General features: G+C 43.7%; 2 protein-coding genes across 7 annotated transcripts in view; one reads left to right on the forward strand and one right to left on the reverse strand.

Annotated features, from left to right (window-relative positions):
• Positions 1 to 4,730, forward strand: part of LOC130276416 (E3 ubiquitin-protein ligase RNF182-like) — a 91,473-nt gene extending 86,743 nt beyond the window's left edge. The window contains exons 2-3 of one of the 2 annotated variants that reach the window (XM_056525767.1): positions 287 to 423; positions 2,859 to 4,730. In XM_056525767.1, coding sequence (XP_056381742.1) covers positions 287 to 423; positions 2,859 to 2,957 — 236 coding nt within the window. In that variant the 3' untranslated portion in view covers positions 2,958 to 4,730. The remainder of the gene's footprint in view (positions 1 to 286; positions 424 to 2,858) is intronic. The other variant, XR_008845110.1, reaches the window with a different exon arrangement.
• CEP89 (centrosomal protein 89) overlaps positions 1 to 14,123 on the reverse strand; it is a 256,966-nt gene that overhangs the window by 98,549 nt on the left and 144,294 nt on the right. For all 5 annotated transcript variants that reach the window (XR_008845109.1, XM_056525755.1, XM_056525754.1 and 2 more), the window contains one exon: positions 1,453 to 1,542. Coding sequence is in view for 4 of the 5 variants with exons in the window: in XM_056525755.1 (XP_056381730.1) it covers positions 1,453 to 1,542 (90 nt within the window). In the remaining variant the exon portion in view is untranslated. The remainder of the gene's footprint in view (positions 1 to 1,452; positions 1,543 to 14,123) is intronic.

The raw sequence follows: 14,123 nt of genomic DNA on the forward strand, positions 1-14,123 counted from the left end.
TTAGAAACAGCATTTTTGTCTTGTGACAAACCGGAAGAGATTTTACAAACAGTGATTCTTTTTCTGTATGATAGGCTGCTCAATTTTTCCAGAAACCGTGCCATTCTTTTCCATGGCATTTTTTTTTTTTTTTGTCATTCTCACACAACCACTTACATCTGTATTGGCCCAAATAAATCCTTTATTGTTATTATTATTATTACCTGCAGAGAAATGACTACTTGTGTGTGGCTTCTGCTTGGTAATACAACATTGTGCCCACAATCCCCTTTACTTGCATACACAGTAAAGTATACCAGACATACTTCTGGAACAGACAAAGAGACTGCAGTTGAACAGAGCATGTGTGACCATCTTAGTGGATGCCATAAGATGGTCGAAACTAAAAGCAACAGATTATCAAAACAAAGAAGGCAAATGAGGGTAAGCATAGCTATAATTCTCTCAAACAGAACATTTTTATAAATGCGTTTACATTTAAAATATGTTTAAAAAGTGTACCTGTCATGCAGAACAAACTTTAGACACGTGACAGAGACATGTCAAAAGTCTTGATCAGTAGAGGTCTCAGTAGAGGTCCCTGCTTAAATCCCTACAATCATTAGAACAAGCATGTAACACTCCCTGGCTGTAGCGATCTCTGCCCATCTTAAAGGGGTACTCTGGTGGAAAGCAACATTTTTAAAATCAACTGATGCCAAAAAGTTGAACAAATTTGTAAATTACTTATATTTAAAAATCTTAATCCTTACAGTACAGCTGCTGTATGCTCCACAGGAAGTTGTATTTCTTTCTAGAGTTATTTTCTGTCTGATCACAGTGCTCTCTGCTGACACCTCTGTCCGTATCCGGTACGGTCCAGAGCAGGAGAGGTTTGATATGGGGATTTGCTTGTACTCTGAACAGTTCCTGACATGGACAGAGATGTCTGCAGAGAGCACTGTGGTCAGACAGAAAAGAATTCCAGAAACAAATATAACTTTCTGTGGAGCAAACAGCAGCTGAAAGTACTGGAAGGATTAAGATTTTTAAATAGAAGTAATTCACAAATCTATTTAACTTTCTGGCCCCAGTTGATTTAAAAAAAAAAAAAAAAATAGTGTTCCACCGGAATACCCCTTTAACTAGATGGCACTATTGACTAATAATAAAGTGAAGCTGGACAAAGATTGCTGTGAGCTAGGGAAAGAAGTGTGTTAATTTGCACTTCTGCCTGCCAGTTAATCATCGGTAGGGATCTCGGCATGTGTCACTGTGACAAGTCAAAAGTTTTTTTTTTTAAGTTTTAAGTTTCTTTTTTTAACCTTAAAAGGAAAACCATTTTAATGTCAGTGTGACCATTTAAATAGAGAAAAGATGTCTAAACTAAATAGACCCCTTTAAATGAACTACTGTATTCTACAGTTCCTTGCTTTTCCTTATCATAACATTGTAACAATCATAAGCTCTTACCTTTACCATTTCTTCTAATCGCCCTAAGCGCACACTGCCTTCCATCATCTTAGACAGAACTCCTTGTTTATCAGCTTCCAATCCCTTAGTCTAAAAATAATGTGTACATATGTATTAATATTGTACAATACATTTTTGTAAAACGTTAAGAGCATGTTTATTACATTTTTAGGCTCCTTTCACACTATAAATTCATCAGTTTTAAAGATTCATTATAATGATCTTTTAACAAAACCATTAAAAACGGATGTTAAACAGCCGTTACAAAATCCCATTATAGTCTATGGGATTTTTACATTACCCGTTTTAACCAGTCATAGCCAGTTATTAATAATGGACATTATTTTGTGACGGGAGAAAGAATGGAAGAAATAGTGCATGCACAATTTCTTCCGTTACCTTCTCCCGTCACGAAATAACGTCCATTAATAACTGGCTATGACTGGTTAAAATGGGTAATGTAAAAATCCCATAGACTATAATGGGATTGTGTAACGGCCGTTTAACATCCGTTTTTAATGGTTTTGTTAACGGATCAATATAAAGGATCTTTAAAACGGATAATTCTATAGTTTGAAAGCGGCCTTATTCTACAAGACTTAAAGAGTACTTGTCATATTAAAGAAAAGAATAATGCTTATGTAGGTATTTTGCATGCATTTTGTCATTTTTTTTTATGTGCTTCTGAATTTAGCTCACAAATCCTCATTTTGACATCCACTTGTCATGAAGGTTCATGTTCGAGGTCAGCCCTGAGCCCATCCTCACTCACCATAAATTCCCAACTGTCCTAAATCATGAGATGTCAGCAGAGAGCACTGTGCTCATGATGTCAGCAGAGAGCTCTGTGTTTCAAACGGAAAAGAATTTCCACTGTAGTATTCAGGAGCTATAAAGTACTGGAATGATTAAGATTTTTTAATAGAAGTAATTTACAAATCTGTTTAACTTTCTGGCACCAGTTGATTTAAAAAAAAAGTTTTTCACTGGAGTACCCCTTTAACCTTCTGGGACTTTTACCAGCCTGTGCTTCAGCTGGGACAAAGATGATGCAACAGCCCGACAGGATTATGTTCTGGATGATAATGGGACCCCTAAGAGGTATTTTTATAAGCCATTATTTCTATGAAAAGGATATTATTAATGAAGCATATCAGAAATGTTGTTTTGCCAAGATGTACAACACGTAAAGCGTTTTTGATTCTGGCATTGCCCATATAACATGAAGAGGCACATTAGGGTCTGTTCAGATTTCAAATTTAGTTGTTTCCTGAAGCTGAACGTTAAGTGAAAATAAAATGTAGGCTCTAGATCTACACCTCAGAACTGTGTTGGTATACATTTTTCTACTGCATAATTTTCTAGTATAGTTTACTATGCTATTGCATACTTTTCTTTTTCTTCAGCATGGTAAAGAATTCCAGTCAACAGAGGCCAAAAGGTCGGATCAATCAGAACACCTGGTGGGACGTCTCCTTGAAAACTTGTTTTATAAAAGATATTGATCTGCAACTGAACCCAGCAAAATTTGAAATGGAACTTCAATTGTAAATTGAGACACAAAGTTAGGGCCCTATTACAAAAGGCAAATATTGGATGAACAGGTCAACCATTGTCCAGGGTAATATGGCCAGAGATCGACTGCCGAATAGGGATTTGATCATCAGCTGATGGCAAAAATCATTGTTTGTTGGCTGCACATCACACTGTTACAGGGCATGTGTAACTGATGAATGACAGAAGTAAAAGGGCCACACAAACAATCCCCCGAGCGTCTGTATGGGCCTGCCCGCCCAATTCCGATCCAGGTAATAGGTTCAGTAAACGGGCGGCAATCTAGAAGATCGGTGCTTGTATTAAGTGGGGGTTGGGCTGTTCAATACACAGGATCAACTCAAGCAATATACAACCAATATAGGTTCATATTTTAAAGTAAAAATACAAGTTGAGAATTTACAAATTATCCCTGGTTCTTAAAAAATAGATTCTTGTAAATAAGATTTTTATTGTGTATGTTATGTGTTTCAACATGTACTACAGTATGACAGTAAGACAATACTAGCAATCCTAAAACACCTCACAAAATGAGTCACAATATACAACTTCGCTTACACATCATACAAAGGTTCGTCATAGACAGGGTCCCAACTGCATCAGTCACCAATAAGCATGGCATGATATACAAACAGGCCTTATTGCTTGTCATTAGGCATATACATTTTTAGACCCAATTAAATAGAGGCAACATCTGGTACAAGCTCCACAGACAGAATTCATGTACACTTCTCAATCTTTAGATGACTCCCATGTGGACACAGTTTAAATCAGCTTGTTACTGTGCTCTGTACACAATGTATATAGTGTATTTAACATTTTGTGAAAATATTCTGTCACTCACCATGAAACACTGTAATTTTTATTTGTTTTATTGCATTATACCCACAATACAGCTGCATGGTTCAAAACAGGACAGCAGGGGCGTGTGAGGCAATGGCAGTTTTGTGCCAACTGCACTTCTTCTGGAAGACGATTTTCCTATCCTATCAGACTGCAGCATGAAAATAAAGAGGAGGGGGTGACCAAGCAGCCTGCAGTGATTGGATGAAGAGACCCAGCACAGCACAGCACAGGAGGAAGTGAATGCATGATGAGTGAGGGCAGGCTCAGTGTTCGCCTCGGACATGTCGTTTCCTAATCAGTGGACGTCGGAATGAATGAGCAGCAGAATAGAGGGATTTGTGAGCCAAATACAGAAGCTAGATACATAAAATATGTAAACATCTGCATGACCTAGTGAGTAACATATATAAGCATTATTTTTTTTCTGTGATACGAGAGGTAAACTTTAATATACAAGCATGAAACAACAACTTTAGATATGAAGCCATTAGTGCTAGATTCCATAATTCTGTGAGGTGTATAGTTTCCAAAATGGGGTCACATGTGGGGGGGGGTCCACTGTTCTGGCACCACGGGGGGCTTTGTAAATGCACATGGCCCCCGACTACCATTCCAAACAAATTCACTCTTAAAAAGCTCAATGGCGCTCCTCCTCTTCTGAGCATTGTAGTTCGACCGCAGGGCACTTGACGTCCACACATGGGGTATTTCCATACTCAGAAGAGATGGGGTTACAAATTTTGGGGGGTATTTTCTGCTATTAACCCTTGCAAAAATGTTACATTCCGTTAGGGGTGTAGTTTCCAAAATGGGGTCACATGTTGGTATTTTTTTTCGTTTATGTCAGAACCGCTGTAAAATTAACCACCCCTGTGCAAATCACCAATTTAGGCTTCAAATGTACATAGTGCGCTCTCACTCTTGAGCCTTGTTTTGCGCCCGCAGATCATTTTACGCCCACATCTCGGGTATTTCCGTACTCAGGAGAAATTGCGTTACAAATTTTGGGGGTCTTTTTTTCCTTTTACCTCTTGTGAAAATAAAAAGTAAAGGGCAAAACCAGCATGGCAGTGTAAAAATTTTTTTTTTTTTTACACTAACAGGCTGGTGTAGACCCCAATTTTCCTTTTCATAAGGGGTAAAAGGAGAAAAAGCCCCCAAAATTTGTAGTGTAATTTCTCCCGAGTACGGGGACACCCCATATGTGGCCCTAAACAGTTTCCTTGAAATACGACAGGGCTCCGAAGTGAGAGAGCGCCATGCGCATTTCAGGACTAAATTAGGGATTGCATAGGGGTGGACATAAGGGTATTCTACGCCAATGATTCCCAAACAGGGTGCCTCCAACTGTTGCTAAACTCCCAGCATGCCTGGACAGTCAGTGGCTGTCCAGAAATGCTGGGAGTTGTTGTCTTGCAACAGTTGGAGGCTCCGTTTTGGAAACACTGCCGTACAATACGTTTTACATTTTTTATTGGGGGGGGGGGGGGGCAGTGTAAGGGGGTGTATATGTAGTGTTTTACCCTTTATTATGTGTTAGTGTAGTGTAGTGTTTTTAGGGTACATTCGCACTGGCGGAGGTTTACAGTGAGTTCCCTGCTAGGAGTTTGCGCTGCGGCAAAAAATTTGCCGCAGCTCATACTTGAAGCAGATAACTTACTGTAAGCCTGCCCGTGTGAATGTACCCTGTATGTTCACATGGGGGGGCAAACCCCCAGCTGTTTCAAAACTGCAACTCCCAGTATGTGCTGACAGACCATGCAGGCTGGGAGTTGTACTTTTGCAACAGCTGGAGGCACACTGGTTGGAAAACCTTCAGTTAGGTTCTGTTATCTAACTCAATATTTTCCAACCAGTGTGCCTCCAGCTGTTGCAAAACTACAACTCCCAGCATGTACTGATCACCGAAGGGCATGCTGGGAGTTTTGTAGTTATGCAACAGCTGGAGGGATTGCAACTACAACTCCCAGCATGCTGGGATTTGCAGTTTTGTAACATCTGGAGAGCTACAGTATAGAGACCACTGCAAACTGTGGCCCTACAGATGCTGCAAGACTACAAATCCCAGCATGCCCAGACAGCAAACAGTTGTGTGGGCATGCAAGGAGTTGTAGTTTTGCAAGATCTGGAGGGCTATAGTTCAGAGACTACCATATAGTGGTCTCAAACTGTAGCCCTCCAGCTGTTGCAAAACTACAACTCCCAGCATGCCAGTTGCTAGGCAACTTACTGGCTTCCGTCGGATCCAGGGAGCCTGCTGCACGACATCGCCGCCCACCGATCTCCGACACCGATCGTCGCCCGTAGCCTCCGCAGATCGGCAAGTGGACTCCGGCGCCGGTCCTCTGTCGTTTCCCCGCTCTGCCCCGCCTATTGTGGGTGGGCAGGAAGGGGAAAACGAAAGTTAACCCCCCGCCCCCGATCTGCTATTGGTGGTCGCATCTAGACCACCAATAGCAGGGATAGGAGGGGTGGCACCCCTGCCACTTCACTCCTATCTCTTCAGGGGGATTGTGGGTGTCTTAGACACCCGCGATCCCCCTTGTATTCCGGGTGAATTCACTTGCGATTTGCGCCGATCGCCGACATGGGGGGGGGGGGGGTCTGATGACCCCCCTGGGCATTTGCGCGGGGTGCCTGCTGATAGATATCAGCAGTCACCCCGGTCCGGTCCCCAAATTCCCACGGACGTATGAGTAAGTGCCTGGTCCTTAAGACCCAGGGTGCAGGGACGTACTCATACGTGCCTGGTCCTTAAGAGATTAAATCTGAGAGACCCGGCGCGCGCGCGCCCTAGAGAGCGGGGCCGAGCGCGCCGGGACTGAGCAGGAGGACGGGGCAGGTGAGAGGAACGGGATGCGACCCAAGGGCAGGCACGTCCCGCTGTGCAGATCGCATCCCAGCCGGGGGACACAGAGCAGCGCTCCCGGTCACCCGGAGTGCTCTGCGTTACACAAGTTCTTAGACAGTTCTCTTCTCTTTCTGTTGTCCATGCTTAGTGTGGCACACAAAGACACACAATGCAAAATAAATTTTTCTACTTTTTATCTGCTTTCATGTGTGATTTTTATATTGCCCACACCTGTTACTTGCACCAGGTGAGTTTCAAGGCGCATCACATGCTTGAAACAATCTTATTTATCCACAATTTTGAAAGGATGCCAATAATTTTGTCCAGCCCATTTTTGGAGTTTGGTGTGACATTATGTCCAATTTGCTTTCTTTCCACCTTTTTTGGTTTAGCTCCAATACACACAAAGGGAATAAACATGTGTATAGCAAAACACGTGTTACTGCATTCCTTTTCTGTGAGAAATATTTCATTTTCTTGAAAATTTTCAGGGGTGCCAACATTTCCGACCATGACTGTATTACTTTTGTGTATGCTAAATAAATTGTAAACAATAATTTATCAATATATAAGGTGTAGAAGTCTTTAAACGGCAAGCAGGCTATAGGTATCCAGTACATCTGCCGCAGCTTTGTTAAAAATGCAAATTACTGTGTATATATTAAAGGGGTACTACGCCCCTAGACATGTCATCCCCTATCCAAAGGGTAGGAGATAACATGTCTGATTGCAGGGCGGTCCGGAGTGATTTCACTCTTCCAGCCCCTTCATCTCAATCCTGAGTTCCCTAACGATCAAGCTGACGGAGCTGCACCCCAAGAAAGTAAATCCATGGATTTGGAATGAAAAGACCTTCTAGAGTTTAACACCTTAAGGACCATGGGCGTATGGGTACGCCCTTGGTCGATGGTACTTAAGGACCAAGGGCATACCTGTACGCCTGTGGGAATTCCAGTGCCCGCCGTGCGTGGACAGGACCAAGGTGCCTACTAAAATCATTCAGCAGCATCCTGTGCAAATGCCCAGGGGGATCCTGAGATGCCCAGGGGGATCCATGTCGGCGATCGCCGCAAATCACCGGTAAATTCACACCAGCGATTTGCAGCGTTTACGGTCATACGGGTCATGTGTGACTCGATGACCCGGAGATACATGGTGATTGGGGTATAAAATACACCCCCAATCACCTCCTGTATTTATGGATAGGTGGCAATTTCATCACCCCCCAGGAGTGCTGCTATTGGTCGGATGATCAATAGCAGCCAGCAGGGGGGGGGGGGGGTTAATGTCCCCTTCTGGCAGCTCTGCTAGCACACCGAGTTCAGTCAACGGGCAGAGCTGTGAGAGAGAGCCAGGGACCCCCCTCTGCCGAGATTTGAGCACCTCAGGGCTGAAAAAGTGTCCATTAGTCAGGGTGAGTTTACAGTAAAGGGACAGGTAGGAGGTTTAAAAAAAATAAAAAAATAAAAAAATAAATAAAAAAAAAGTACTATTTCGGGCCCTGCATTTGCCCCCCCCCCCTTTTTTTGGGGGGTCCGCAGAATTTCCCCCCCCCATATAACGGTGTGTGATTTATAATAAATAAAAGTTAATACCAAGCACACACTACATACTTTACAACGTGAAGCCGGTCATAGATCACTTTGGGGCCAAATTTTGGGAGGCCTCAGTGAGCTTTCGGTAGAGGCCTTAAAACTGATAAGAGACTCATCTTCCGCCAGTATATTCCCTCGAAGTGGGCGCGGTATAGCGTGAAACTCTACAAACTTTGCGAGAGTACCTCCGGGTACACTTGCAAGTTTAAAGTATATGAGGGACGAGATTCCTGTATTGAACCCCCAGAATGTCCCCCCACTCTGGGTGTTAGTGGGAAACTCGTTTGGGACCTTGTGCACCCATTGCTGGATAAGGGTTACCACATGTACGTGGAAAACTTTTATATCAGCATCCCTGTTCACATCCCTTGCCGTCAGATCCACGTCTGCTTGTGGGACCGTGCGGAAGGCCTCCCTCTAAATTTTGCTCAGACACCTATGCCAAAGGGTGAGTCCCTTACCCATGAAAACCTGTTGCTGGTCAGGTATAAGGATAAGAGGGATGTCCTTATGCTGACCACAATTCATGGTAACGGCAGCTTACCTGTCTCTGTGCGAGGTACCACAACAATGGTCCTCAGGCCAGATTGTATTTTGGACTACAATCGGTATATGGGGGAGTTGATCTTTCTGATCAAGTCCTCAAGCCATACATGGCCATGCAGAAAACACGGGTAAGGTACAAAAAAAAGTTGTGGTCTACTTTGTACAGGTTGCCATGTACAACTCTTTTGTACAGTCCGAGTATGCTGGCAACACAGGGACATTTCTCCAGTTCCAAGAAGAAGTCCTGAGGGCCCTGATGTTTGGCGACCGGGAAAGAGCAGGCCGGAGATCCCAAGAAACTGTAAATATAGGTGCCAGGATCGTCCCAGGCAAACACTTTCCAGGTGAAGTCCCCACACTGGAAAGAAGGGACGATCCCAGAAAAAATGCAGTGGGTCTCACATGAGGGGGGATATGGATAAGGACACCACCACTCAATGTGACACTTGCCCTTATCATCCGGGCCTCTGCATTAAAAACTTTTTCAGGGAGTATCACACTTCCATGTAGTACTAAATTTTCCCTTTTCATTAAAATTTTCCATAATTTTAACCCAATGTACCAATTTTAACCCAATGTAGTCCAGAGTACATTCCAAGTTTTAAACCAATAAACCACTAAATTGCCCAAATGTGCACCCCTGAGCGGGGTGCACATTAGAGGCAACAGGTTAGGGACGGCCACACACATCACATTCCCAGAATGATGATTCAGAGCATCGGGTTTGGGAAGGGCATATATTTTAGTTTTGGCTATGCTCTGGGTCATCATCCTGGGAAAATAACCTGTTTATTATTTTATGTTTCACTGTACCCCATTTTAGTAATTTACCCCATGTAACACTCCTTGCGGGGGGGGGGGGGGGGGGGGGGTGTCCCACTGTTATGGCTCCATAAGCAGCTATGTAGAAGCTCAAGGCCCCTGACTGCGCTGCTGCTCTTCCAAGACCGATGTGCACCCGCAGAGCTGTTTACGCCCAGATATGAGGTATGTTCTTACTCTTATTTTACAAATTTACAGTGACATTTTCTCCTTTTACCACTTGTGAAAATGAAAATTTTTTGTGTAAAAAATTAAATTTTTCCTTTTTACACTTTAATAAACTTTAATAAACATTAAATCAAACACTGTCAGGATCTGGACTGGTATGCAGCAAGGACACTGGAGGTGGATCCTCTGTGTCAGTGAGGTGATGGCGTGGGCCGTACCAGGGGAACGGAATCTAAGGGATTACTGGTTTTCACCAGAGCCCGCCGCAAAGCAGGATGGACTTGCAGCGGCAGGAAACCCCCAGGTCGTTCCACCCGATAGCGACTCAACCCCTCTGACAGCTGAGACAGGCGCGGTACACAGGGACAAGGCAAGAGCAAGGTCGGATGTAGCAGAAGGTCAGGGCAGGCAGCAAAGGATCGTAGTCAGGGGCAACGGCAAGGGTCTGGATACACAGGCTTAGGATACACAAAACGCTTTCTCAGGGCACTAGGGCAACAAGATCCGGCGAGGACAGGAAGGGGAAGCGGGGTTTTTATAGGAATGGGAAGTGATTAACAACTGATTGGGCCAGGCACCAATCAGAGAGCCGGCGCGCGCGCGCCCTAGAGAGTGGGGCCGCGCGCGTCGGGACGTGACAGCCGGGGAACGGGACAGGTGAGAAGAACGGGATGCGACCTGCGGGCAGGCATGTCCTGCCGCGCGGATCGCATCCCCGCCGGGGGACTCAGAGCAGCGTCTCCGGTCAGCGATGCTGACCGGAGCGCTGCAGGGCAGAAGACGTCGCGAGAGCTCCGGAGGAGGAGGGGGACCCGGAGCGCTCGGCGTTACAAACACCTGTGGGGTGTTAAGGGTCACTGTACCCCTTGTTATGTTCCTTGAGGGGTGTACTTTCCAAAATAGTATGCCATGTATTTTTATTTTTTTGCTGTTCTGGCACCAAATGCGACATGCCTCCCCATTTCAGCATTTGCAAATGCGACATGCCTTCCCATTTCAGCAAATTTGCAAATGTGACTCTTTCTCTTCTGAGCATTGTAGTACACCCGCAGTGCACTTGATGTCCACACATGGACATGAATGAATTTTTTTTGTGTGTAACCCCATCTCTTCTGAGTATGAAAGTACCTTCCATACTTTTATCAACAAAAAAAATAAATTAATTCACACATTCAAAGTCGTCAAACACCTGTTAAGGCTCACTGTATCCCTTGTTACGTTCCTTGAGGCGTGCGGTTTCCAAAATAGTATGCCGTGTTTTTTTTGTTGCTGTCCTAGCACCATAGGGGCTTCCTAAATGGATCATGCCCCCATAAACCATTTCAGCAAAAAAAAATGTCCAAAAACAAAATGTGACTCGTCTTCTGAGCATTTTAGTGAGCCCGCAGTGAACTTGACGTCCACACATGTGATATTTTCATACTCAGAAGACAAGGGGTTACAAATTTTGGGGGGCATTTTCTCCCATTACCCCTTGTAAAAATTTAAATTTAAAATTTGGAAGAAAACCAGCATTTTAGTGAAACAAAATAATAAAAAATTAATTTACACATCCAACTTTAACGAAAAGTCGTCAAACACCTGTGGGGTGTTAATGCTCACTGGACCCCTTGTTATGTTCCTTGAGGGGTGTAGTTTCCAAAATAGTATGCCATGTGTTTGTTTTTTTGCTGATCTGGCATCATAGAGGCTTCCTAAATGTGACGCCCCCCCAAAAACCATTTCAGAAAAACTCACTCTCCAAAATCCCATTATCGTTCCTTCCCTTCTGAGCCTTGTAGTGAACCCACAGAGAACTTGACATACACATATGAGGTATTTCCTTACTCGAGAGAAATTGGGTTACAAATTTTAGGAAGATTTTTCTCCTTTTACCCCTTGTAAAAATTCAAAAACCGGATCTACAAGAACATGCGAGTGTAAAAAAATGAAGATTTTGATTTCTCCTTCATTTTGCTGCTATTCCCGTGAAACACCTAAAGGGTTAACACACTTATTGAATGCCATTTTGAATACTTTGAGGGGTGCAGTTTTTATAATGGGGTCATTCGTGGGGTATTTCTAATATGAAGGCCCTTCAAATCCACTTCAAAACTGAACTGGTCCCTGAAAAATTCAGATTTTTAAAATTCTGTGAAAAATTGGAAAATTGCTGCTGAACTTTGAAGCCCTCTGATGTCTTCCAAAAGTAAAAACATGTCAACTTTATGATGCAATCAAAGTAGACATGTTGCATATGTGAATCAATATATAATGTATTAGGAAAACCAATTTTCCATACAGAAAAATGCTAAATTTAAAAAACCAAGAAATTATGCAAGTATCGACGAAAATTTACCACTAACAAAGTAGAATATGTCACGAAAAAACACTCTCGGAATCAGAATGAAAAGTAAAAGCATCCCAGAGTTATTAAAGGGGTATTCCAGGAATTTCTTTTGTCTGACTATGCTACAGTGGCTGTAAAGTTAGAGTAGTTCATAATATAGTGTCTGTACCGGTGTGTGACTGTTTTCTCACAAGTCTTCTGTGATTTTCACCCCAATATTTATTTTTACCAGCATACAATCATACAAAATGATTGTTGTCTCAGATTTTTCCCAGCTTGCAAAGCGGCCGAGACCTGACTCACTAGTCAGCTGATGACAGGGAGCCTGTCTGCTTCAATGGGTGGAGCGATCGCTTGGTGGGAGAAAGATTAATCTGCAACTAATGCAACAGCTGTAGGCACCCTGATTGATAACCACAGGTCTTTTGATGGATGCAGCTCATTTATGTTTCAATGGGTGGGGTGGCTGATGTGTGGGAGGGAGGGAGGAAAATGGAATTGTGGGATTTGTAGTCTAAAAAATTAAAGTCAAACAGGAAATACCAGGTCACAAAAAGCTAGCCACAGTGTTATGGTAATCTCATGACATAGCCATTTAGCCCCAAGACAAGCGCAGATCCTTCCTAAGCATGTCCATTACTGTCTGCCAGGTACGTACTAAAATCACCTTATGGTGGATAACCCCTTTAATGCTTAAAGTGACAGTGGTCAGATGTGTAAAAAACGCTCTGGTCCTTAAGGTGAAAATAGGCTTGGTCCTTAAAGGGTTAAAGGGGTACTCTGCCCCCGACATCGTATCCCCTATGCAAAGGATAGGGGACAAGATGTCTGATCGCAGGGGTCCCACGATCTCTGCAGCGCCACCGCGCCGTCATCACTGCAGAGAAAACTGGCTCTGTGCATGATGACGGGGCGATGCAAGGGACAGAGCATCGTGATGTCACGGCTCTGTCACTGTGACGTCACGCCCTGCCCCTTTAATACAAGTCTATGGGAGGGGGCGTGGTGATCGTGGGGACCGTCCCATAGATTTGTATTGAGTGGGTGGGACGTGACGTCAAGGGGGCGGAGACATGACATCATGATGTTCCGTCCCCTGCATCGCCCCGTCATCACGCACAGAGCCAGTTTGCTCTGTAGTGATGACAGCGGGGTGGCGCTGCAGAGATCGCGGGGGTCCCCAGTGGCGGGACCCCAGCAATCAGAGATCTTATCCCCTATCCTTTGGATAGGGGGATAAAATGTCTGGGGCAGAGTACCCCTTTAAACTCTCTAGAGTCTCTAAATTAATCCTATCATACTGTTTTTTTTAAATCTAAATCAATATACCTTGGATCCTGTAAAACAGGCTTAGGGGGTGCGCGGTGAGAGTTTTGTGGATGATAAACAACTGGGGCATGGGAAACATTTAAAATGTTTACCTCCCAACATCAGACAACACCATTATTGTAAGATCCTCAAAGTTCAGAATTTTTTTCAGTGTTATCCAGGAGAGACAGATAGAAAATCCCGCACTACTCACAGCTGTTACAGGGAAAACAGTTCAGGCTCAGAGGCTGTAATCCAGACACCCGTGCTCAGTGGACTGGACAGAGAAGACGCTGTAATCCAGTAATTCAGTGTTCTGTTTTCCTGCTTCATGTTGTCATGAATGGGGTTAAAAAGGAGGAAGCACTGAATTATCCCAGTTAATGTAAAGTCCTAAGCGCATTCCAAACTCTATTACTGACATCTAGCATGTAACATACAGCAACATGTTGTTGGTGCATAGTGACAAAACAGTCTTCCATAACACCATATGGGAGTCCTACAATACAAAATCCCTGTATTTATTAGGCGAGTGCAGTATACATAAAATCAGGTCACAGAAAGAGGAACATGTTTTAAAGGGCTCTTGGTCGCTTATTATGTTATAAAGTCTCATAGCCATAGTCCGTGCAATCCTATACCAAGAGTCTTA

Source organism: Hyla sarda, chromosome 6, assembly GCF_029499605.1.
Source record: "Hyla sarda isolate aHylSar1 chromosome 6, aHylSar1.hap1, whole genome shotgun sequence".
NCBI lineage: Eukaryota > Metazoa > Chordata > Amphibia > Anura > Hylidae > Hyla > Hyla sarda.